Source organism: Silurus meridionalis, chromosome 18 (assembly GCF_014805685.1).
Source record: "Silurus meridionalis isolate SWU-2019-XX chromosome 18, ASM1480568v1, whole genome shotgun sequence".
Classification (NCBI taxonomy): Eukaryota; Metazoa; Chordata; class Actinopteri; order Siluriformes; family Siluridae; genus Silurus; species Silurus meridionalis.
Genome location: NC_060901.1, coordinates 22,696,634 through 22,722,922, shown reverse-complemented (window position 1 = coordinate 22,722,922; position 26,289 = coordinate 22,696,634). Strand labels below are relative to the sequence as shown.

Sequence of the window (26,289 nt, the reverse complement as noted above, 5' to 3'; positions counted from 1 at the left end):
TATCAGATAATGAGCTGCAGTGGAAAATCTGTGCCTCTACTTGGTTTTACATGATTTACATTCATTGAAAACATATGTTTTTTTTATTTCACCGACTTATTCTAAAACTACACACTTTAAGCTGTCTAAAGATATATTTTTTATTTCCGTGTGTCAGCTATTGGCCGAGTTTCAGCGCTTTTTGATGACACGTTTCTAAACAAAGTTTACGCAGACAAAGGCGACAGATGGCGCACCCTGACTATTTTATTCATTTAAAAAAAATACAACGTTTTGTTTATGTAGTGAGCATACACAAATGAAAGTAGACCCTTTACAGATTTAAATGGTGTATTACTTTGACATTTTTAATCAAATATGACCGAGCAGTTTCAGCTCTTTTTGCTGGCATCTGAAAAAAAAGCACGTTTGGGCGCCGGCGGCAATTCAGACTCCAGAGGGTTAATATTCTCAATGTCCTCTTTTTAAAATATAACACATTTTAAAATATGTTGAATCTACCAGTGTGGAGTAATTATGATTTTCACTCTTTTTATTTAGCAGATGTGGTCCCTTTTTAGGTTGTGCAGCCTCCCATTTAACTCTCTGAAGTTCCCCATCAGGAACTCGAGCTGTGTCGAAATGCTATGGGAACGCCCCTGCGTGACCACGCTCTGAACCAAGTGTGTAATCTGACCAGTAGGCATTTGGAACATGATGTCATCAGCGGGCGACGTCGCGTAAACAGGAAGCTACATATGGCTGCGAGATGGACCAGACGCTAGCTTCTGCTTGTTCAGGTAAGCGTTGTTTCACTGTGTTTTTCTGATCGAGTGATGGCTGGCAGACAGGATTACCGTAAGTGTGTTCATCCATGTCCGAGTTTCATTACCGGTAAGGATTCACACGATCGGTGTGTTGTTTGCCTGGGAGTGGAGCATGCACAATCGGCTCTCGAGGGGGTTGATTGCTTGCATTGTAGCCACATGGCTATGCGCACGCTTCGCTCCCGGAGAGCGCTCTTTGAGAAGAGCTCTCTCCATGTCATCTCCGATCCCGCTTTTGCTGAGGCAAAGCGACGCCGGCGCTCATGGGGCTCGCAGGCCGATTTAGCGGCGGGGTTGGAGTCGGATGAGTCCGCTTCAGCTTCGTCTGCTGAGTCGAGCTTCTGCTCTCTCGGAGAAGCAGGCCCGATGGCTGCTTCTTCTCCCGGTGCGAGCAGCACGGCATTACATGCCTCTCCTTCCGAGGAAGGTGAGCTGATGGATGCTAGCAAGCCCATGGATTCCTCACAGCCTGTGCTGTTTGAGGAACTCCTCGAGGTCGTGACGCGAGCCGTTGCTAAGCTAGATCTAGCTTGGCCAGTGGAGCACCAGAAGCAACGCGCACCCAGTAAGCTGGATGAGCGTTTTCTGCGTCCTGTGTCGCTTCCTCGGCACCGGGGCCTGCCCTTTTTTTTCCGATCTGCACACCGAGGTGTCCAGATCCTGGGAAACCCCGTACTCAGCACGTACTTTTTCTTGCCACTCCTCGCTCTACGCGAACGTGGTTGGGGCTAAGGTGTGCGGCTACGGGGCGATGCTGTGTGTTGAAGAGACGCTAGCCAGCTATCTCTCTCCTAGCGTGGCATCGTTACTGAAGGCTCTGGTGTTCCCTACTAAGCCGATACGTGCTACATCGGCTTTAGTAGGGAAGGCTTACGCGGCAGCAGGTCTGGCTGCGGGTTGTCTCCACACCATGTGTGTGTTACAGGCATACCAGGCTGACCTGCTACGTGAGTTGGATTGAGGGACTTAGCTCCGGGGCCGCTGATGTTAAGGAGTTGCGTCGCGCTGCCGTCTTAACCATTCGGGCCACGAAACACATGGCGGGCCGTTGGTCGGTCCATGGCGGCCCTGGTGGCCACAGAGAGGCATCTGTGGCTCACCTTGTCTGACCTCCCAGACAAGGATCGAGCTGTGCTCTTGAACGCACCGATGGCTCCTTCTGGCCTGGTTGGTGACGCTGTGATGGTGGTTGTGAACAGGTTTCAGGAGTCTAAAAAGCAGTCGGCTGCATTTCAGCAGTACCTCCCTCGCCGATCTTGTGGGGCTGGTCGGCGGCAGCCCCAGCCTGGTCCTTCCGGGCACCGCGAAGGCCAGAAAAACGGAGCAAGATGACCTGAGGGTCATCCTCGCCTCCAGCAAACGGGCTGTGGTGCGGAGATCCTGACGATCAAAGTCTCGGTACGGATGGGGAAGACCCGCCGCCTCTCACAAGGTGTCATCAGCTGCATGGCCCCGCCCCAGCTGCTCTGAGTGGATCAGAGGCCAGCACCGAGGGGCTGGTTCCCCTGTGGAAGTTTCTGGCGGCTTGGGAGTGGCTGCCAGAGGTCTCCCGGTGGGTCCCGTGGACGATAGAGGGTGGTTACGCGATTCAGTTTGTGTCCTCTCCTCCCCGTTTCAACAGGATGTGTCCCACCCTGGTGGGACCCAAGCAGGCTCTGATCCTGGAACAAGAGGTGTGCACACTGCTGGGAAAGGGGGCCATCAAGGTGGTTCCCCACTTGGTTCAAGAGTCAGGCTTGCGTACCATTCTAGATCTTCGCTCCTTAAACCGCTCTCTAAGGAGACTCAGGTTCAGGATGCTCACCCTCAAGGGGGTCGTGACTCAGATCAGGTCCGGGGACTGGTTCGTCACTATAGATCTGAAGGACGCTGTATATGCAGTCAGAAACATTCCTTTTGTAATATGACATGTCCACAAGGTGGCACTTTCACAATTAAGTGTTATTTTATTTTTGTTATTTTTTTGTTTGTTTAACTTGTTTATTTTTATAATTCAACATTTTTTATAATATGTATATTTGATTGGTAGACTAAAGTTTTTGATTTTTAAGATTTATGTGATATTTTTTTTGTTTTGGGTTATATTAATACATATCCCATCATACTTGGTGGTACAGGTCACTTCCTGTTCACCGCATGCAAGAGTGAAAAGCCACGATGAGCATTGAAAGCTGCTATGCTTATTGTAAAGAAGATATGTTTAATTAAAATAAGTTTGTGCAAGAAGTTACCACTTAGTCTACAAGCAGGCAAAGTGGTATGTAAGTTTATTTTCTGTTTTTTGTCTAAAGTTAATGTTTTTCTTTGTAACTGAATGTATTTTGTATATTTATCCTTTTTATTCAGTTCTACGGTGTAAATTCTACATTGTAAATTCTACGGTGTAAATTCTACAGTGTTGATGTCGGTGTTGCTGTCAAGCTTAATAAACATCAGTAAAAGAACCTCGGCCTTCGGATTGTGACTAAGGGCGGCATAGACGCGTACTTTCACATCTCCATCCTTCTCCTGCACACAGGAGGTTCATGAGGTTTGCTTTCGGGGGCGTAGCATACCAATATCGGGTCCTCCCGTTCGGCCTGGCACTCTCCCCCCGCACCTTCACAAAATGCGTCGATGCGGCACTGGCCCTGCTGCGGCTCCAGGGCATCCGCATTTTGAATTACATCAACAATTGGTTGATCCTGGCTCATTCGGAGCACCAGGTGATTCGGCATTGAGATGTCGTCCTCGCCTGCATGAAGGTGCTTGGGTTTCGGCTAAACGCCAGCAAAAGCGTGCCTTCTCCAGCACAGAGAACCACCTTTTTGGGCGAAGTGTGGGATGCGGCCAGGTTGTAGGCACGGTTGTCACCTCCTTGGGTCGAGGTCATCCTCACTGCCGTCGGGAGAGTGCGGGAGGGCCAGCCGCTCACTGTGAGGCAGTTCCAGAGGCTGCTGGGTCTCATGGTGGCGGCGTCCAGCATAGTTCCGCTCGGGCTCCTGCACATGAGGCCCCTCCAGAGGTGGCTCCATGGCAGGGGGTTCTCCATCAGGGGAAACACGCATCGTACTATCAAGGTCTTGCGGCGTGCTTTTCGAGCCTTGGATGTCTTGAAAGACGGAACATTTCTGTCCCATGGCCCAGTGTTGGGGACTCGTCGCGTGACGCTAATGACGGACGCTTCCTTCACGGGGTGGGGGGTCTCATGAGTGGCCACCCGGCCCAGGGTCTGTGGAGCGGCCCACATCTCTCGTGGCACATGAATTGCCTGGAGATGATGGCAGTGTTTTTGGGGTTGGAACACTTCCTCCCCGACCTGAGAGATCGCCATGTGTTGGTTCGCACGGACAATACGGCGGTGGTCTCTTACATCAACCACCAGGGGGGTCTCCGATCTCGCCCCTTGTACAAGCTAGCGTGAGCAGTCCTCTTGTGGTCTCGGGACAAGCTCCTGTCCTTGAGGGCCATTTACATCCCGGGTTTCAGTTGAATGTCAGAGCAGATGCCCTGTCGAGGCAGGGGCCGAAGCCTGGGGAGTGAGTGGACTCACGAGTCCTCTGGCCTCTCCGCACCGCTTGGGGTTCGAGCTCACTCTACCCGGAGTGTGGCGGCCTCTACGGCCTTGTCCGCTGGCACTCCAGGACATCTGGGGTTGGTCCACCCCGCTGACCTTTGTCAGGTTCTATGACCTTGACCTCAGAGCCACCCTGGGCTCCTCTGTCCTATGTGCTGGTGCCGAGGCCCTCACTCTCTAGGCAGGGCCTGGTTAGTGTGGCGTGATTGGACACTCGTTCCCATAGCGTTTCGACACAGCTCGAGTTCCTGAAGGAGAACGTCTCTAGGTTACGACCGTAACCCTAGTTCCCCGAGGGAACGAGACGCTGCGTCTCCGTGCCACACTCCCTGCATCCCTGCGGCGCTTACCTTCTTTCACAGGAGCGAGCATCTCGGACATCTCACAGCCATTTGTAGCTTCCTGTTTACGAGTTCCAAACGCCTATTGGTCAGATTACACACGTGGTTCAGAGCACGGTCACGCAGGGCATTCCCATAGCGTTTCGACGCAGCGTCTCGTTCCCTCTGGGTAACTAGGGTTACGGTCGTACACTAGAGACGTTATACATGTTCTTGTTTGTGACTTCAGTGTTTAGACTGACTATTCTAGTAAACAAGCATAAAGATGTGTTTTTGAGAGACATCACAGCACTTCTGTAAAACACTCTGGATAAGAGAATCTGCCAAATGCCTGAAATATAAATGTTAATTTTAAACTTTTTGCAGCTGTTTTTTTTTTCAATGTGATTGATATGTTACATGGACATGTGTGTATATGTGCAGTATGTGTAGAATATCCATGGTTTTATGATATCATATTAAATATTTCCTCATAAATGTGTGTATTTCTGATGTATTGGAGTAGATTTCAGTGAGAAAAAAGGAAGAGAGGAGAGAGAGAGAGAGAGAGAGAGAGAGATAGAGAGAGAGAGAGAGAGAGAGAGAGAGAGACAGAGAACAAAGTAATTTCCTGTAATTAAATTGTATGTGATGGTAGCTGCTGTACTGAGCTACATGTTCATAAAGAGAAAATATTTGGAAATTGTAACTTTATGTTTAGAAAAATATATAACCAACTATAAATAAAAGAAACTGTAAGTGGTGTATGACAGTGTGTTTGCTGAGTGTAGAGTATTACACAGTGATCTCACTACATGCCACAATGTGGGTTAACTGATGCTGTGAGAATGAAGAAGTAAACAGTCTCCCATCAGTCCCCATTCTGCCCTGGCCACAGTCATGCAGTTACTCTTAAGTGTTTCACAATGTCTTTAAAATACCATGAGAATATTGTCTAGAGGTGTTCAAATTACCCAGATACCTCCTGTGCATGTAAATGCTGAGACCATTAAAAAAAAACACAAAGTGTTCAACTGTATGTCATTTTACTTGCATCTGTTTATATAGTGTGAATCAATAAATGCATCACTGTATAATGTACCTGTTCCAGTCACAATGTCAGTGTGTACTGTATAATGTCAGGTTCAGCACTATGTTGTAAATAAACAGGTCAGTGGGAGAGTATCTTTCTTACAAAGCTATTTGAATGTTGGGTTCACTACAGGGAACCATGTAGGTTAATCCACAGGGGCAGGTGAGGCAGAACCACTTGATATATAACTATTATGATATATAACCACTTGATATATACTATTAACTATTGTGTGTATGTATGTGTGTCCCCTATTTATGGGTCTTACAATAACAGTTCATGTAATGTTTCTAATGTATAGTGGAAAAAAATACATCCCCCTCAGATGTTTATATTTTATTTTTTTGTAGATTATGATGAAAGTTATTAGTTCTAAATTCATGATGGGTTTAATGTTTAAATCCTGATTGAAAGCAATGTTGGTGCAAATTCATAAAACTAAAAAAAAACCCCGGCTTATCTGCTGTTATTAATGCTCAAGAAGGCATGTTGTTCTAGCGATCTAACAGTAGGGGGCACTAGCAAAGAAAAATGTGGAAGCGAGGACTAGTGACAGAATGAGTTGGATTGGAGGTAAAGGGTTAGTAGTTATAGTACATTATGGATGTGAGATTAACTGCTGTACTGAGCTGCACACTGGGAAAGAAAACTGTGAAGAGTTTTGAAAAAGTGATCATAGTGATGAGAAATGTGTTTAAGTAACTGTAGAAAACTAACTGAAAACAGGTAAAAGAAATCTGCACATTGTGTAGTTTTACTTTCTCCAAGTGCTCTTTATTTTCACATGGAGTTGTAACATGGTGTCTAACCAGAGCTGCCTATGTGTACATTTCACTCTGGGATTTAAAAGAAAAATACACACATGAGCACAGGAAAGTGTAACACACACAGTAGTTACTGTAGGAACTGGGCTGAGAAACGAGATCTGAGATTTAAATGTGCAGAAATTGTTTTCTTTCTTCTTCCAAATTTTTTTTCATTACTGCATATTGTATTCAGTAGATTGTGATGTTTTGTGTGTTTGTTTCTGTAGGCTGTGCTCTATCAGGTAAATATCACACAACACAAAGGTGGTTCAGTGCTGTTACCCTGCTCCTGCTCTGACCTGCTCTCCAAACCTCAGAAACTCACCTGGATGATCTTCAGAACAGGACAGTGACTGAAGTGTTAATTGATGAATACTACCGTGGCAGATATCAGCTGTTTAATAACATTTCTCCTGCTAATCTGTCACTACTCATATCTGACCTGAGAAAAGATGATCATGGACTCTACAGGTGCAGCACTGAGAAGGAACACAGAGACATAATTATTTATGTTGAGGGTAAAACATTTAAATAGAGAATAAAATTTTATATTTATTGTGAAAGCAGACTTGATGATCCTTCAAATGAATTATAGTTACAAATGTAATACAATATTTACTCCATTTATCATAACTAAAGTGGAATTTAAATTTAGGAGTCATATTATGACACATAAATATTAAGTTATAAATGACAATAAATACTGATTGTGAAAATCAGACTGAAACTGTCAGAATCTTCCGGGCACACAGCGTGCACTTCCGGTTTCGCGGCGCGCACTTCCAGGTCGGCGGCCATCTGACTTTTTTTTTTTCCCGCGCCGCCCGGTATTTAAGGACACACAAAAGTTTAGTTTGGGGACAGATTCTGCTATGCTAAAGCAGATTGAAATTCCTGTTTTTTTTTCCTCCACTAAAAAAGTGAGGGGGACATGTCCCCCGCGTCCCCCGCATAATCTACGCCCCTGCTTCATATTACTGTTTGCTGGTTTTTGGATTGTTTGCCTGTGTTTTGACCCTGGACTGTTTATTAGACTTTGTTTTTGTCTTTGCTCCATTTCTCTGCTTACTTTTTATTAAAGCCTGTTTTCTCATCACCCTGTCGCATCCTGCATTTGGGTCCTTCCTCACCTACTCACCCGCACGCTCTGACAGAATAATCTGTCCTTGCACTTGTATCCCACAATCTCTCCCATGAGTTTCTGACCTGAAACTGTGGACTGCTATCAGATTGGATGTGACTGGTTTATTTTGGTAACACTGTAGTGTTTATAGAGCTCTATGACCCCTGTATAATCCCTTCATTATAACAGATATTTACATAAACATCTGATACATCATAATTATATGTTAATGTGACAAAACATTAAATCCCAAACTCACTGTAATTTACAGTCAGAGAAAATCTACATAACACACTTTACATAATGATCTAAAGAAAGTCGACCTGGAAAACGTCATAACACCATTTAATGTCTACAGAAATCTGTCACTAGACAAGGTGTTATAACTTAACATTCACACTGAGAAACACAGTCTGTACATCTTATATGGCATTATTATTATTATTATTATTATTATTATTATTATTACTAACTGTACAAACTGATGTTAAAGATTATTGTAGATTTAGCAGTTATTTGAATATAAAGAACCCAGTATAAGTTCAGTGTTGGGTATCAGAGTCCTGATATTGGATTCATGTAGAGAATTTAAACAGCTGATTGTCACATCATTTAAAAATCTCTTCTGGTTTGCAGTAGAAAATGTTGTGATTTACAAACAGGGAATATTAATAATTGCAGTATTTCTATTATTACCTGTAAATGTTCTGTTTACAGGCTGTGAGCTGGTGAAGAAGACAGTGGTAGAGGAGGTGACTGGGTTCATAGGAGAGTCTGTAGTTCTGCCCTGTGTCTGCAGTGACCTACAGGATGACCCGAAGAGGGTAACATGGACATTCAATAAAAACAATCACTTTCAGGAAATTTACCCTAAACAGACTGGACATCACAGTAACATAGTGAAACTGGTCAGTAAAAACCCTCCAGGAAACCTCTCTTCTCATATCAGACCTGACTGAAGAGGACCAGGGAACCTACACATGTTCTGTACAGGCTGATCACAGAGATCTGAGACTGTCTGTTAAAGGTACATTTTTGTCATTAATGACTGTGAGCATGTTTTACTCCAGTGTCATGTGTCATATTACTAACAGTGATAAAAAACAATTATTAGTTTAAATAGGGTTTGTGATTCTGTTGGGTAGGAAGAATAAAAACTTCAAGACAGTTGAGAAAACCAGACAAAACACCTCCATCAGAACATCCTCAGAGTAAACCTAAATTCCACCACAATTCAGAATGAATGATTTGGAGATGAACTGATGAATTAACATGTACATGAGTTTACATGATCTTCACCACATTTGTCAATTCATCCTAAAAGAAAACTAAATGTTTTGTTTATCATTTTGTTGAAATTCTCCTTTTGGGTTCAGATTCACTTATAACCAGTAAAAATCTTTAAACATGGATATTAGTTTTGTATTGTTTTACTCTGTTATTATATGTGAGTTTAAACAGCACTGCAGGCCTCCACATCTTACTGGAGAAACCACTTACAAACCACTAGAGGTGTGATTCCTTAGATCTTTTCTCTTTAGGAGGAAGATGTGGAGAGAACGTGGTTGCTGGAGGACATCAGGAGTGTGAGGGAAAGCAGGAGGATCAGGTTAGCACATGTCACATAACAGTTCTAACTGATTTGTTTCTATTTTTAGAGCTTCTGTTGTGTTTGTGATACACTGCAGGTAACACACATGAAGCACACATGCTTTTATTCAACAGTTATTTATAGGAAATTATCTTCTGCTTCTATCATAAAAACACATGGTGTAAAGAAATGATTCAGATTTAGAGATTTGTGTCATCAATCAGCCGTCACTGATTGTGTGTTATATTAATCATTTTGTTCCGTTTTTCCACAGACTTTCTGTAGTAAATACACACCATGTCCAAGTACAGGATTTACTATATTGATTTTTATTTTATTATTAAAATCACATTAACACACATGCATGGATGTGATTTGATTGGGTTTAAGAGACAGAGTTTCCAGATCATTGTGTTACTGTTACTTATATTAGCTAAGTGTATTGTTCTGCATTCATTTTCTCTGTTCATCATTAATAACTTGCTGATGTACAGTTTCATTTTAATATCTTATATATTATATAAGTCTCATTTTATAGCCTATTTGTAATGATCTAATATCAGGGTAAGAAATTAATATTCCAGAAGCATCATGGTGTTTTGTGTAAGAAGACTGTTATACATGTTCTTCTTTGTGACTTCAGTGTTTAGATTGATGATACCTTTAGTCCCTGTTCTAGTAAACTAGCATGGTAATGTATTTTTGAGAGACTTCACAGCACTTCTATAAAACACTCTTGATGAGAGAATCTGCCAAATGCCTGAAATATAAATGCTAATTTTATACTTTTAGCAGCTGTTTTTTTATGTGATTGACTGATATCTTACATGGACATGTGCAGTATGTGTAGTAAATATATTTTCTAATTAAATTGTGTGTGATGTTAGCTGCTGTACTGAGATACATGTTCATAAAGAGAAAAGATTTGAAAATTGGAACTTGATGTTGAGAAATGTATATAACCTATTGTAAATAAAATAAACTGTAAGTGGTGTATGACACTGTGTTTGCTGAGTGAGGCCTCCACACCCTAATAGAGAACCACTTACAAACAACGTCTCTAGGTTACGAACGTAACCCTAGTTCCCCGAAGGAACGAGACGCTGCGTCGAAACGCTATGGGAACGCCCCTGCGTGACCACGCTCTGAACCACGTGTGAAATCTAGCCAATAGGCAAGCCGTGACGTCATAGACAGGCGACGTCGCGTAAACCAGGAAGCTACAAGATGGCTGTGCGGTGGTAGCGACATTAGCTTCTGCAAAGAGGGAGGGAGTATAGCACGGAGACGCAGCGTCCTCGTTCCTTCGGGGAACTAGGGTTACGTTCGTAACCTAGAGACGTTCTCCTTTAGGAACTTGAGCTGCGTCGAAACGCTATGGGAACGAGTGTCCAATCACGCCACACTGACCAGAAAGAGTGAGGGCCTCGGCACCAGCACACAGGACAGAGGAGCCCAGGGTGGCTCTGAGGTCGAGGCCATAGAACCTGACAAAGGTCAGTGGGGTGGACCAATCCGCAGCTTCACAGACGTCCCGGAGTGACACTCATGTGGACCCAGCCGCAGAGGCCGCCACACTCCGGCGGGGCGAGCCCTGACCGCGATCGGAGCGGGGACCAGGACTCGCAGCCGAACAACTGCACCGACCACCTCCAAGGACTCGTCCTGTGGAGATAAGCACCCAGTGCTTGCACTGGACACAGCCGGGTCTCGTAACCCCTGGTCGGGGGCTATAAACAGAGGAGGGCAGAATGCCTGTAACACGACACATCGTGTGGGAGCACTCAGCCTCGTGTAAGGAAACACTCTGGCCATGCCAGGGGGCAACTCCAGGTGGGACGAGGCAACTGCCAAGTCCCAGACAGGCACTCCGAGTCGCGTCCCGGGCCACAGCCTCCGGGCGCCGCGGAGGAAACGTGTCACCAATGGGACCTACCCAGCAAACACAGAAACCCTCAGGGTCGAAGGGGTTAACCCTGCGGCAAACTGTACCTGCAAAAACACCAGAACTGAACCGACCGGGCAATTAACTGGGTCCAAGACACGGTGCTCACACCGTGACGCGAACAGTCGCCATCGTGCGGCATACGACCTCCTCGTGGAGGGAGCTCTGGAGTGGAGAAGGGCCTCTACTACCTTGGTAGAGAGAACAGCCGCTACAAACCGCGCCCCTTCAGGGGCCACAGACTCCACAACACCGGGCGGGGGTGAACCAGGGTTCCGCCCGCCAACAAGGTGCTACCCGCAGGAGACAGGCTCCTTACCGGCGAACCTATTCCAGAACTCCCGGGCAGCGCAATCGGGGGAATGTCCCGTAGCCGCGCCACGCAGCTCCAATAACATTCGCGCACAGCGAAAGAACATCGGAAAAGCACGCGCACCAATGGGCCTCCCAGGACCCAGACACCTCGGTGGGCAGATCAAGGGAAGCGCTGAGGCTGTGACACAGTGCAGGAAACGCACAACCAGCTCACTGGTGCACGCTGCTTCTGCCACACGACCGGCCAAGCTAATCCAGCTCGGACCCAGCCCGTGCCACGACCTCAAGAAGCTCCATATACAGCCCAGGCTGTGAGGATTCCGCAGGCTCGCTAGCATCCACCAGCTCATCCTCCTCGGAGAGAGAGACATGTAATGCTGCGCCACCCGCACCGGGAGCGCATAGCCACACGGCTAAATGCTAACAGCTGATACCATCGAGAGCCAAAGCCTCGAGGGAGAGCGCTCACCTCGGAGAGCGCTCTCTGAAATTCTCCCACCTCGGAGGAAGAATACGGAGCACCACGTCACACGCACCGGGAGAAGAACCGCTCGGCTAAAATGCTAACAACCGATACCCTCGCTCCTAAGCTAAGCAAACAACACAGCAGACAGAATTTTGCCTGCATATAAGCTCATGACTGCACAGATAACACACTCAAAGCGCTTACCTGAACAAGCAGAAGCTAATGTCGCTACCACCGCACAGCCATCTTGTAGCTTCCTGGTTTACGTGACGTCGCCTGTCTATGACGTCACGGCTTGCCTATTGGCTAGATTTCACACGTGGTTCAGAGCGTGGTCACGCAGGGGCGTTCCCATACCGTTTCGACGCAGCTCGAGTTCCTGAAGGGGAACTACTATTATCTGAAGAACAGCTGTAGTAGCAGCTTTATGAAACAAGATGGCACCACTTTCTTTATTATCAAAGAATTATAAATTATATAAATACCTTTATTTAAACTATATTTAGTAGCTCTTTAAACTCTAATAAGTCATTATTAATTGCAATTATACTTTTACATTTATTTTCAAATTTTAAAATGAGCCATGCTCATCACTCGTGACCAGCTTCTACATGCTCTTCAGATAAGACATGACAAATTTGTTTGGTCTGATCTATGTAAGAAAATAGATAGTGGTTGAAGTTTTCTGAAAAACCAAAGTATGTAGATGAGAGACACTCAGGCAGTGACAGTTTGGACACAATCTTTATAAATATATTTTGTAGGTTCATGTCACTTGTCATAAAGGGTTTGTGTTTATTCATTAATGTGTTTTATTTGTAAAGAATATATTCTGGTTGTTAAGTATATTAGGTATATGTGTCATATTACTAACAGTGATGAAAAGAGTCATTTGATTAAACAAGTTTAGTCATTCTTATTAGTAGGAAGAAGAGAAATCGAGAAAACCAGACACAACACCTCCATCAGAACAGCCTGAGTGTAAATCAACAACTTCCCACCTGCATCATCCTCAACAACACACGGTAAAAAAAAAAACCTAAAAAAAAACATTTTGGATTTTATTTTTAATCACAAGTAAAAAAACAAAAAACAAAAAAAAATTACATATCTATTACAAGATTTGATCACATTAAACATGTGTTTAATTGCACAGTTGTTTTAGTAAACAAACTAGTAAATGTTTCCTTTCACTTATAAGCAGTACAGGTTGATTTCTGTTATATACTATATAAAGAGAAAGTTCCCATTCTGCCCTGGCCACAGTCATGCGGTTACTCTTAGGTGTTTCACAATGTCTTTAAAGTACAATGAGAATTTTGTTTAGAGGTGTTAAAATTACCCAGACACATTTCTGTGCATGTGTTTGCTGAGAACATTCAACAAAGTCACAAAGGGATGAACTGTATTTCAGTATTTGAAATAATAATATGTGTAAGGAATATAGATGTGTGAGAAAGATGGATATGTCCAAAAATGGTCTGCTCTTTGCTGGGTGTATTTAGGAGATAGCAAATGAAATATTATTTTTGAAGTTTTGATCTTATTGATATCATAAAATTAACGCCACATGGCCTCTCATATTATATGCATTTCAGGAACTGCAATAGAATTATTAAATATATAATCAAATACATAAATGAAACATGACACATCTGTTTTTAAAGAGCGAATAAACAGATGCATTACTGATTAAAGTAATACATTCAGTTCAAGCACTGTTCTGTAGGTTAGTGGGAGATGTTAGGTTTACTTCCACAGGGGGGCAGTGTAGAGTCATCTACAGTGGCAGGTGAGCCAGAACCACTCAATATACATCCATATTTCAACAAATGTTAATATTCTCAATGTCCTCTTTTTAATGCACATTTTAAAATGTGTTGAATCTACTAGTGTGAGTAATTATGATTTTCACTCTTTTTATTTAGCAGATGTGGTCCCTTTTTAGGTTTTGCAGCCTCCCATTTAGCTCTCTGAAGTTATTTTTGCACCTAGTGGTCAACTGGGAACATTGCAACACTCATTAACAAATGACCACCATTTAATATCTCAACACCACCAAGTCACTGAACCTTGGCCCTTAAACATGGCACTTGTACATTCATCAACTCAAATATTATAAATTAGATAACTGTAAGGCGCTTGGGATGAGAGTGTTTGCCGAAAGCTATAAAAAATAAAGCTCTCACATATGAGCAGCTGTAGGTCAGATGTAGTAGCAGGGTTGTTGCACCAGATGTCACTATTTGGTCACTCAATATAAAATATGTCTAAATAAATATAAACTTTCTTTCGGTTTCTCCCGTTAGGGGTCGCCACAGCGGATCCTCCGCACGTTTGATTTGGCAGATGTATATATTTATTTAAAAATATTTTTTATTTTATTTTTTGTGTTTGTTTGTTTTTTGATTGTTACTATTTAAGTGCTTACTACTAACTGAATACATTAAATGAGGTTTAATTTAATTCTTCTCCATTTTATAATGAATCATACTCACCACTTAGTTCTTGTCTCTTAATTCACTTCAGCTCACAAATGGAATATTTATCTTAAGTTAGTCACATGATCTATGATCAATTATTACATTGAGATAATAAAATGTAAAAGATATTAAAACAAATAACAGGTAATAAAAACAGACATAAATAAATATAAATTTTATATAGATTGTAAACTGAGTCATGTAATTAGTGATGCAAGACATTTTCAGAAGTGAGAAACGATGTAGTGGTTCTTGAGGTTTCCTAAAAACCAAACAATATAAGAGAGAAACTCAGTGTGATGTTTCACTGTAAGAGACTGGTGTGTGTGTGTGTGTGTGTGCAGAAGAAGCAGTAATGATGAAGTGCTTGTATCTTTTGTCTTTTGTGTTTCACATAACTGCAGGTGAGTGAAGATATTTTCTATTTTCTATTACAGAAAGGAGAGAGAATATTATACAGTTCTTAGTTCAGCTGCTCTGTGTTTATTTAATGTACTTTCTGTCCAGATTGAGTTTACAGTAGGCCGTAGTTTAGCCCTGTTCCTGAACAACCACCAAACACTGTCAAATGTTTCTCATTTCGAGTTTTTATTAACAAGAAGTTTAGTTACAATATTAATAGTGTTATAATATTAATAGCAGTGTACTTACAGTTAAATTGTCCAAAGACAGCAGTTATTTTTATATACAAGGTAAATCTACTCATCATGCCTTGTTATAAAGTCCTTTTTGAGACCTGTTCAGTTTTGATCATGTGGATTTTTTCTTCCTGATTAACTTCAGTGTAAAATGTACTGATGAAGAGAGGTGGGATAATACATAAGGAGGATTCTGCAGTGAGATTATTTACAGTGTATATTTTTACACATTTACTGAATTATATGTTTCACAATTTCTGTCTTATTGACTTTATCTTTAATAATTCTCAAAGTCTAATAGAAAAGTAATTTTCCTGTAACTAGTGCATCACTTCTTTTTTCTGGTCTTAGCTGGAAATAGATGAGTGTGAATTTCAGTCACTGACCACCATCTTCACTTCCTATCTCATGCAGTAGTTACAGTTTATTACCACAGGTGTCTTGCATGTTTTAATTTATAGAGTATTTTTTATTCTAAATTTTAAAGGAAATTTTTAGTTTAAAAGCGAATTTTTAACCAAACTTACATTCAATTGAGCAAACAGTTAGTGGACTGGCTTAGATAAATTGTGTGTATGTGTTGTTCCTGGAATTAACCAATTCATGGTGTATTTCTGGTGTATTTAAGGTATATGTTGTAAAGTAAGACATGATCTTACCTTTACTGTTTTGTTCTGGTGAAATGAGTAGGTTTTATGGCAGGTATGAAGTATTTCATTCGTTATAGTACTTACTCAAAAAAAATGCCCTCCTGCTGCCACGACTGTTAATTATGTTTTTTTATAATGTCACTGACCACAATCATTAATTATTGTGTGTATGTGTGTTCCACCTATTTATGGTTCTTATAATAACAGTTCATGTAATGTTTCTAATATATAGTTGAAAAAAATACATCCCCCTCAGATGTTTATATTTTAATTTTTTTTAGATTATTTTGATAGTTATTTGTTCTAAATTCATGATGGGTTTAATGTATAAAACCTGATTTAAAGCGATGTTGGTGCGAATCCATAATAATAATAAATAATAATAATAATGCTCAAGAATTCATGTTGTTCTAACGATCTAACAGTAGGGGGCACTAGCAAAGAAAAATGTGTAAGTGAGGACTAGAGACAGAATGAGTTGGGCTGGAGGTGAAGGGTTGATAGTTATAGTACATTATGGATGTGAGATTAACTGCTGTACTGAGCTGCACACTGGGAAAGAAAACTGTGAAGAGTTTTGAAAAAGTGATCATAGTGTTGAGAAATGTGTTTAAGTAACTGTAGAAAACTAACTGAAAACAGGTAAAAGAAATCTGCACATTGTGTAGTTTTACTTTCTCCAAGTGCTCTTTATTTTCACATGGAGTTGTAACATGGTGTCTAACCAGAGCTGCCTATGTGTACATTTCACTCTGGCATTTAAAAGAAAAATACACACATGAGCACAGGAAAGTGTAACACACACAGTAGTTACTGTAGAAACTGGACTGAGAAACGAAACCTGATATTTAAATGTGCAGAAATTGTTTTCTTTCTTCTTCCAATTCTCTTGTATGTTCTCTTTAAAAACATTTTATAATATTGTATTCAGTAGATTGTGATGTGTTGTGTGTTTGTTTCTGTAGGCTGTGCTCTTACTGGTAAAAATGACATAGAAATCACACAACACAAAGGTGGTTCAGTGCTGTTACCCTGCTCCTGCTCTGACCTGCTCTCCAAACCTCAGAAATTCACCTGGGAGACCTTCAGAACAGGACAGTGGGCTGAAGTTTTAAATGATGAACACTACCTTGGCAGATATCAGCTGTTTAATAACATTTTTCCTGCTAATCTGTCACTACTCATATCTGACCTGAGAGAAGAAGATCATTTAAACTACAGGTGCAGCACTGAACTACAGGAATACAGATACATCAGTCTTTATGTTAAAGGTAAAACATTTTAAGACACAATAAAAGTTTATATTTATTGATAAAGCAGACTTGATGATCCTTCAAGTTAATTATAGTTACAAATGTAATGAAATGTTTACTTAATTTATTATAACTAAAGAGGGGGTTTAAATTTAGGAGTCATATTGTGACACATCAATATCAAGTTATAAATGACAATAAATACTGATTATGAAAATCAGACTGAAATTGTCAGGATCTTCCAAGCACTCAGCGCACACTTCCGGGTTGGCGGCCATCTTGCTTTTTTTCCCACGCCTCCCGGTATTTATGGAAACACAAAATTTTAACTCGGGCCCAGATAATTTTATCGGCTTTTTTGCTCTTGACATTATTCCTGCCACCCTGCCTGCTCTGGGTTCTTCTCCTACTCCTGCTCCTGACCCCTGTTCTGTTCTGCTCTGCTTTGGTTTTGAACTTTGGACTGTGTTTTGTTCTTGGTTTTTGTTTCTGCTCTGCCCTTCTTACAGGTAGTCCTCGACTTACGACCAAGATTGGTTCTGACAGACCGCTCGTAACACGATTTGGTCGTAAGTAGGGTAGGCTATATGTACAGTACTGTGAAATGTTGCCAGAAGCTGGTACGCACTGTTGTACGCGATCGGGGTCGTAAAGTCGAATGGTCGTAAGTTGCATAGGTCTTAAGTCGACGATTACCGGTAGTTCTGTTTGCTGGTTTTTGGATTGTTTGCCTGTGTTTTGACCCTGGACTGTTTATTGGACTTTGTTTTTGTCTTTGCCCCATTGCTCTGCTTACTTTTTATTAAAGCCTGTTTTCTCATTACCCTGCCACATCCTGCATTTGGGTTCTTCCTCACCTACTCACCCGCACACTCTGACAAAATAATCTGTCCTTGCACTCGTATCCCGCAATCTCTCCCATGAGTTTCTGACATGAAACTGTGGACCGCTATTAGATTGGATGTGAGAGAATTCTCAGTCAAATCTATGAATTATTTTGGTATCACTGTAGTGTTTATAGAGCTCCATGACACCTGTATAATCCATTCATTATAACAGATATTTACATAAACATCTGATACATTAATTGATTACATGTTAATTTGACAAAACATTAAACCCCAAACTCAATGTAATTGATAGTCAGAAAAATCTACATAACACACTTTACATAATGATCTAAAGAAAGTCGACGTCATAACACCATTTAATGTCCACAGAAATCTGTCACTAGACGAGGTGTTATAACTTAACATTCACACTGAGAAAAACAGTCTGTACATCTAATGTTGAATTAGTTTTATTACTAAATGTACAAACTGGTGTTAAAGATTGGGCATCAGAGTCCTGATATTGGATTCATGTACAGAATTTAAACAGCTTATTGTCACATCATTTAAAAATCTTTTCTGGTTTGCAGAAGAAAATGTTGTGATTTACAAACAGGAAATATTAATAATTGCAGTATTTCTATTATTACCTGTAAATGTTCTGTTTACAGGCTGTGAGCTGGTGAAGAAGACAGGGGTAGAGAAGGTGACTGGGTTCACAGGAGAGTCTGTAGTTCTGCCCTGCGTCTGCACTGACCTACAGAACTACCCGAAGAGGGTAACATGGGAGTTTAATAAAAACAATCACTTTCAGGAAATTTACCCAAAACAGACTGGACATCACAGTAACAGAGTGAAACTGGTCAGTAAAAACCCTCCAGGAAACCTCTCTCTACTCCTATCAGACCTGACTGAAGAGGACCAGGGAACCTACATATGTACTGCACAGGCTGATTACAGATATCTGAGACTGTCTGTTAAAGGTACATTTTTGTCATTAATGACTGTGAGCATGTTTTACTTCAGTGTCATGGGTCATATTACTAACCAGTGTTGTGCTAGTTACAGTTACTCGTTACTCCGTTCAAAAAGTAACTCAGTTACTTCGTTGATTACTTACACCAAGAAGTAATGCGTTACAGTTAAAAGTAACTTTTTAGTTACTTTTTTTAAAGAACCTTCTTTAATGCTCACATTAATGCCCTTTTATGCGTTATGGTATATACAAACACCAAACTGACTGAAACACAAAGTAATTTTTAAAAACATTTTAAATTTTATTTACTTCAGACCAGCACAAACTGAATATATCACAAGGATTTCTGAAATAAATAACAAAACAAGCTAAATAATATATTTAGAATCAAAACCTAAAGTGGCTTCTGCATCATAAACGCTGTTCTGTTGAGCTCTTAAAAATGTTTCTTTTACAGCTTAAGTATGAAAACTACCAACAATGTACAACATAACACAGGGTTAGCTTGTAGCTTCTAGCTTCTAGCTTCTAGCTTCGTCGAGGCATGGAGTTTCTGGAGGAGCTTCGACAGATTGGAGTTGCTGTTTATCGCAGTAGACACGACCTTCGAACCAGAAAGACACAGCTTACATTTCACTAAAAAGTGTTTGTCTTTATACTCAACTAAAGTGAAATAATGAGCATATTTCCACTTTGAGAAACTCGTCTTGCTCTCGCCTTGACTCACCATTACTGCCGCACAGACCTGAATAAACGGAGACACGCCCACAGTGCGTCTTCTTCGTGTATACATTGGTTCATCCTCCAATCCTACAATGCGTCGCTGCTGTAAACAGGTTAGACTGTAGACTACACTTCAGCCAAAATTAATTCATTTAAAAAAGTAACGGGTAACACACCATACGGTAACGGTAACGGAGTTACTTTATTTAAAAAGTAACGCGTTACATTATTAGTTACTGTCAAAAGTAACTGCATAATTTCTCTAGGGTAGGACCGTAACCCTAGTTCCCCGAGGGAACGAGACGCTGCATCGAAACGCTATGGGAACGCCCCTGCGTGACCGCGCTCTGAACCACGTGTGTAATCTGACCAATAGGCGTTTGGAACGTGATGTCATCAGCGGGCGACGTGGCATAAACAGGAAGCTACAAATGGCTGCGAGTTGGACAAGACGCTAGCTCCTGTGAGAGAAGGTAAGCGCTGCAGGGATGCACGGAGTGTGGCATGGAGAAGCAGCGTCTCGTTCCCTCTGGGAACTAGGGTTACGGTCATAACCTAGAGACGTTCCCCTTCAGAAACTTGAGATGGTCGAAACGCTATGGGAACGAGTGTCCAATCACGCCACACTAACCAGACCCTGCCTACAGAGTGAGGGCCTCGGCACCAGCACGTAGGACAGAGGAGCCCAGGGTGGCTCTGAGGTCAAGGTCATAAAACTTGACAAAGGTCAGCGGGGTGGACAAACCCGCAGCATCACAGATGTCCTGGAGTGGCATCTGCTCAAAGTCTGCTTATTGGCCGGGAAACCTTTCCTGTTAGGGCCATAGCAGACAAGCAGCTGCTCCGACTTCCTCCATGGACTCGTCAGTCGGTGCTGTCGCTCCTGATCGGGGGCTGTAAACGGAGGAGGGCAGAATGCCTGCAACACGACAGGACGTGAGGGAGCCGAAGGCACCTTAGGTACGTACCCAGGTTTCGGATAGAGAAACCCTCTGGCCATGCCAGGGGCAAACTCCAGACGTGAGACGTGAGACACAAGAGACGTGGGCCGCTCCAAAGACCCTGGGCGGAGTGGTCACTCATGACTGCTCCACACCACGTGAGGAAAGCGTCCGTCATTAGCGTCATGCGATGACACGGAGTCCCCAACACTGGGCCACTGGACAGAAATGTCCGGTCTTTCCAGACATCCAAAGCTTTAAGGGCATGCCGCGAGACCTTGTTAGTACGATGCGGTTTAACCTGAAGGAGAACCCCCTGCCCCGGAGCCACCACTGGAGGGGCTTAATGTGCAGGAGCCCTAGCGGAACTATGCTGGACGCTGCTGCCATGAGACCCAGCAGCCTCTGGAACTGCCTCACAGTGAGTGGCTGGCCTTCCCGCACTCTCCCGACGGCAGTAAGTATGACCTCGACCCGAGCAGGTGACCACCATGCCTGCATCCTGGCCGCGTCCCACACTACGCACAAAAAGGTGGTTCTCTGTGCTGGAGAAAGCATGCTTTTGCTGCCGTTTTGCCGAAACCCAAGCACCTTCATGCAGGCGAGGACGACATCTTGATGCCGAATCGCCTTGTGCTCTGAATAAACCAGGATCAACCAATCGTTGATGTAATTAAAAATGCGGATGCCCTGGAGCCACAGTGGGGCCAGTGCCGCATCGACGCATTTTGTGAAGGTGCAGGGTGAGAGTGCCAGTCCGAAAGGGAGGACCTGATATAGGTATGCTACGCCCATGAAAGCAAACCTCAGGAACCTCCTGTGTGCAGGAAGGATGGAGATGTGAAAGTACGCGTCCTTCAGATATATATAGTGAAGAACCAGTCAGCGGACCTGATCTGGGTCACGACCCCGTTGAGGGTGAGCATCCTGATCCTGAGCCTCCTGAGAGAGCGGTTCAAGAAACGAAGATATAAAATGGGACGCAACCCACCATCATTCTTCGGAATGACGAAGTACGGGCTGTAGAATCCTGACTCTTAAACCGATTGGGGAACCACCTCGATGGCCCCTTTCCCCAGGAGTGTGCGCACTTTTTGTTCCAGGACCAGAGCCTGCTCGGGTCCCACCAGGGTGGGACACATCCCGTTGAAACAGGGAGGAGAGGACGCAAACTGAATCACGTAACCGCCCTCTATAGTCCGCAGGACCCACCGGGAGACTTCTGAAGTGGAGGTAGACGCCCGCTGGAGGGAGGTCGTGCTTTGAAGCACATCCTGTGGCAGAGCCAATGGCCCAGCCTCCTGGTGGTGCAGGGGAGGGATGGGCACCGTAGCGTGAGGTGTACACCGCCCCCTCGACCGCAGATCGTCATGATCTCTGCACCACAGCCCGTTTACTGGAGGCGAGGGTGACCCTCAGGTCATCCTGCTCCTTTTTGGGCCTAGAGTGACGCCTCGGACTCTTAGGCCCCGCCCGCGGAGATCGGGTGGTGACGCTCTGTTTCTGGGCTTCGCGGTGCCCGGATGGACCAGGCTGGGGCTGCCGCCGACCAGCCCCACGAGATCGGTGATGGAGGTACTGCTGAAACGCAGCCGACTGCTTTTTAGACTCCTGAAACCTGTTCACGACCGCCGTGACAGCGTCACCAAACAGGCCAGGAGGAGCCATCGGTGCATTCAAGAGCACAGCTCGATCCTTGTCTGGGAGGTCAGACAAGGTGAGCCACAGATGCCTCTTTGTGGCCACCAGGGCCGCCATGGACCGACCAACGGCCCGCGCCGTGTTTCGTGGCCCGAAGGGTTAAGTCGGCAGCGTGACGCAACTCTTTAATATCAGTGGCCCCGGAGCTAAGTCCCTCATCCAACTCACGTAGCAGGTCAGCCTGGTATGCCTGTAACACACCTATGGTGTGGAGATAACCTGCAGCCTGACCTGCTATCACGTAAGCCTTCCTTACTAAAGCCAATGTAGCACGTAGCGGCTTAGTAGGAAACCTTCAGTGACGATGCCATGCTAGAAGAGAGATAGCTGGCCAGCGTCTCTTCAACACGCGACATCGCCCCGTAGCCGCACGCCTTAGCCCCAACCACGTTCGCGTAGAACGAGGTGTGGCAAGAAGAAGTACGTGCTGAGTACGGGGAAAAAACGGCAGGCCCCGGCGCCGAGGAAGTGACACAGGACGGAGAAAACGCTCATCCAGCTTACTGGGTGCACGATGCTTCTGCTGGTCCACCGGCCAAGCTAGATCCAGCTTAGCAACGGCTCGCGTCACGACCTCGAGGAGTTCCTCAAACAGCACAGGCTGTGAGGAATCCACAGGCTCGCTAAGATCCATCAGCTAACCTTCCTCGGAAGGAGAGGCATGTAATGCCGCGCTGCTTGCACCAGGAGAAGAAGCAGTCATCGGGCCTGCTTTTCCGAGAGAGCAGAAGCTCGATTCAGCAGACGAAGCTGAAGCGGACTCATCCGACTCCAACCCCACCGAAAAATCGGCCTGCAAACCCCACTAGCGCCGGCGCCGCTTTGCCTTAGTGAGAGCGAGACCGGAGCCGCGAGGGAGCGAGCTCTTCTCAAAAAGTGCTCTTCGGGAGCGAAGCGTGCGCATAGCCATGCGGAAACAATGCGAGCAGTCAACTACCTTGAGAGCCGATTTTGCATGCTCCACTCCCAGGCAAACAACACACGATCATGCGAATCCTTACCGGTAATGAAACGCGGACATGGATGAACACAATTACTGTAATTCTGTCTGCCAGCCATCACTCGATCAGAAAAACACAGCGAAACAGCGCTTACCTGAACGAGCAGAAGCTAGCGTCTGGTCCATCTCGCAGCCATTTGTAGCTTCCTGTTTACCCGACGTCGCCCGCTGATGACGTCACGTTTCAAACGCCTATTGGTCAGATTACACACGTGGTTCAGAGCGTGGTCACGCAGGGGCGTTCCCATAGCGTTTGGACGCAGCTCGAGTTCCTGAAGGGGAACAGTAACGCGTTACTGCCCAACTCTGTTACTAACAGTGACAGAAAGAATTATTAGTTTTAATAAGTTTTGTGATTCTGGTCAGTAGGAAGAAGAGAAACTTCAACACAATCTATAAAACCAGACACAACACGTACATCACTACAGCCTAAAAGTAAAACAGCAACCTCTCCATCTGCATCATCCTCAACACCAACACAATGTAAAAATACAGAAAAAGAACAATCAGTCTCCCTCTGACATAATTTAAATGTTTAATCAAAAATGAAAAACTAATCTCTATTATTAGATTTACATTATATACATTTTTGTGCATATGGTTTTGATTCTGCTGTGTATTTTTTTCTGTGTAGGGGCATTTATTTTGGGGAGCAGAAGCACAACACACACACACACACACACACACACACACACACACACACACACACCCCAAGCATAATGTTTCAAAGGTTTCTCAAGCCAATTTCATGGACATAATGAGACATGAGTCAAATAATAATAATTCTTTTCTGTAGAAAGACAAAAAACTTCAAACACATCGAGGACAACAGACACAACACGTACATCAGACCAGCCTCAGAGTAAAACAACAACCAGTAAGAATCTTTAAACATTGATATTAGTTTTGTATTGTTTCACTCTGTTATTGTATGTGAGTTTAAACAGCACTGCAGGCCTCCACATCTGACTGAAGAAACCACTTACAAACCACTAGAGGTGTGATTTCTGAGCTCTTTTCTCTTTAGGAGGAAGATGTGGAGAGAACGTGGTTGCTGGAGGACATCAGGACTGTGAGGGAAAGCAGGAGGATCAGGTTAGCACATGTACAATAACAGTTCTAACAGATTTGTTTCTATTTTTAGATCTTCTGTTGTGTTTGTGATACACTGCAGGTAACACACATGAACCACACATGCTTTTGAACACTGATTTATAGGAAATTATCTTCTGCAGCTTCTATCGGAAAACACATGGTGTAAAGAAATTATTCAAATTTAGAGATTTCTGTCATCAACACTAACAGTCACAGTCACTGATTGTGTGTTATATTAATCATCATTTTTTTCTGTTTTTCCACAGACTTTCTGTATTGAATACACACCATGACCAAGTACAGGATTTACTATATTGATTTTTTTTATATTGCTGTTAAAAATCACATTAACACACATACCTGGATGCGATTTGATTGGGTTTAAGAGACAGAGTTTCCAGATCATTGTGTTACTGTTACTTATATTAGCTAAGTGTATTTTTCTGCATTCACTTTCTCTGTTCATCATTAATAACTTGCTGATGTACAGTTTCTTTTTTTATATCTTATATATTATATTAGTCTTATTTTATATCTTATTTGTAATGATCTAATATCAGGGTAAGAAATTATTATTCCAGAAGCATCATGGTGTTTTGTGTAAGAAGACTGTTATACATGTTCTTGTTTGTGATTTTCGGTGTTTAGACTGATGGTACCTTTCGTCCCTGTTCTAGTAAACTAGCATGAGGATGTGTTTTTGAGAGACTTCACAGCACTTCTGTAAAACACTCTGGATAAGAGAATCTGCCAAAAGCCTGAAATATAAATGTTAATGGTAAACTTTTGCAGCTTTTTTTTTTCAATGTGATTGATATGGTACATGGACATGTGTGTATATGTGCAGTATGTGTAGTAAATATATATTCTTTTTGTCACATTCTTACAATTTCCATCGTTTTATGATATAATATTGAATATTTCCAAATAAATGTGTGTATTTCTGATGTATTGGAGTTTCTGGCTGATTTCTGTTATAAAATATATACTGTAGAAGCTTCTTTTTGAGAGAGAGAGAGAGAGAGAGAGAGAGAGAGAGATAACAAAGTGATTTCCTGTAATTAAATTGTATGTGATGTTACACTGTAAAAAATGAAAAGTTGACTTAACTTCAAATTTCAAGGCAACTTGCTGCACAGCTATTTTGAGTTTACTCAACTTTGGACCAAGTTGTTCATTCAACTCAAATCACTGAGTAAAGTCACATATCTCTTTTTTGTTCAGCTAACACAGTTTTTCTAGTTAAAATTACTTGTAATTATTTTCCAATGTGTCCCAATAAATTATGTTATGTGAACATTTTTCTATGAGTTTTCTGGACAAAGATGTTTTGTTAGCATTTACACAAAATTATAAAATAAAACTATAACTGCAGACTTTAAGTTTTGTTTGTTTATTATCCCAAATACAAACAAGGTCAAACAATAGCCATACTTCCTAACAGAAAAAAAAGAAAGTCAAAATAAAAATCCTGGAAAAATGTCAATCAATAAAAAAACAATCTGAAGATAATTGAAGATTCACTTTTAACCTTTTAACGTGTAAAGGCTTTGACTTTATTCCTTAGATGCTTAAAACATTAAAACACTAATAAACATGTAAAATAAAACATATTAAAACATAGAAGTTCAACACTGTAAGACTGTCAACAATGTCAACATGTACCTTACAAAATACACTGTATCAATGAAAATCTTTAAACAATAAAATAAATTAGTACAAATATAAATTAAATTTAAATAAAATATAAAATGAAATGGCACAATTAAGAATCTGAAAAGATGAAAAATAAACGCACAATCAACAACAAAACAAATTAAATAAAAATGACATTGTAAGACATTATATTAACATTTCAACAACTCAGTTTAACAATTTATTTTATTAATTAACATTTTAACATTAAGATGCTAATATTTGTTGAAATCAAAAGATGCTCACACCAAAATGTCAACATTCCCAGTAAGAGTTTACTTTT

At 42.6% G+C, this 26,289-nt stretch overlaps 1 protein-coding gene across 5 annotated transcripts; it reads left to right on the top strand.

The window, feature by feature from the left end:
- Window positions 1-756: 756 nt before the first annotated feature.
- On the top strand, window positions 757-25,262 carry LOC124401138 (junctional adhesion molecule-like). Of its 5 annotated transcripts, none has more exons than XM_046873146.1 (9): window positions 757-779; window positions 12,945-13,046; window positions 14,849-14,908; window positions 16,758-17,063; window positions 18,547-18,858; window positions 24,017-24,093; window positions 24,244-24,311; window positions 24,578-24,608; window positions 24,989-25,262. In XM_046873146.1, exons 3-9 carry the CDS (start codon window positions 14,860-14,862, stop codon window positions 24,989-24,991), a joined length of 846 nt encoding a protein of 281 aa, XP_046729102.1. In that variant the 5' UTR covers window positions 757-779; window positions 12,945-13,046; window positions 14,849-14,859; the 3' UTR covers window positions 24,992-25,262. The 5 variants fall into 5 exon arrangements, with proteins under 5 accessions (XP_046729102.1, XP_046729104.1, XP_046729100.1 ...); XM_046873148.1 differs by having other exon boundaries at window positions 24,013-24,093; XM_046873144.1 differs by having other exon boundaries at window positions 24,578-25,262.
- The last annotated feature ends 1,027 nt before the right edge of the window (window positions 25,263-26,289 follow it).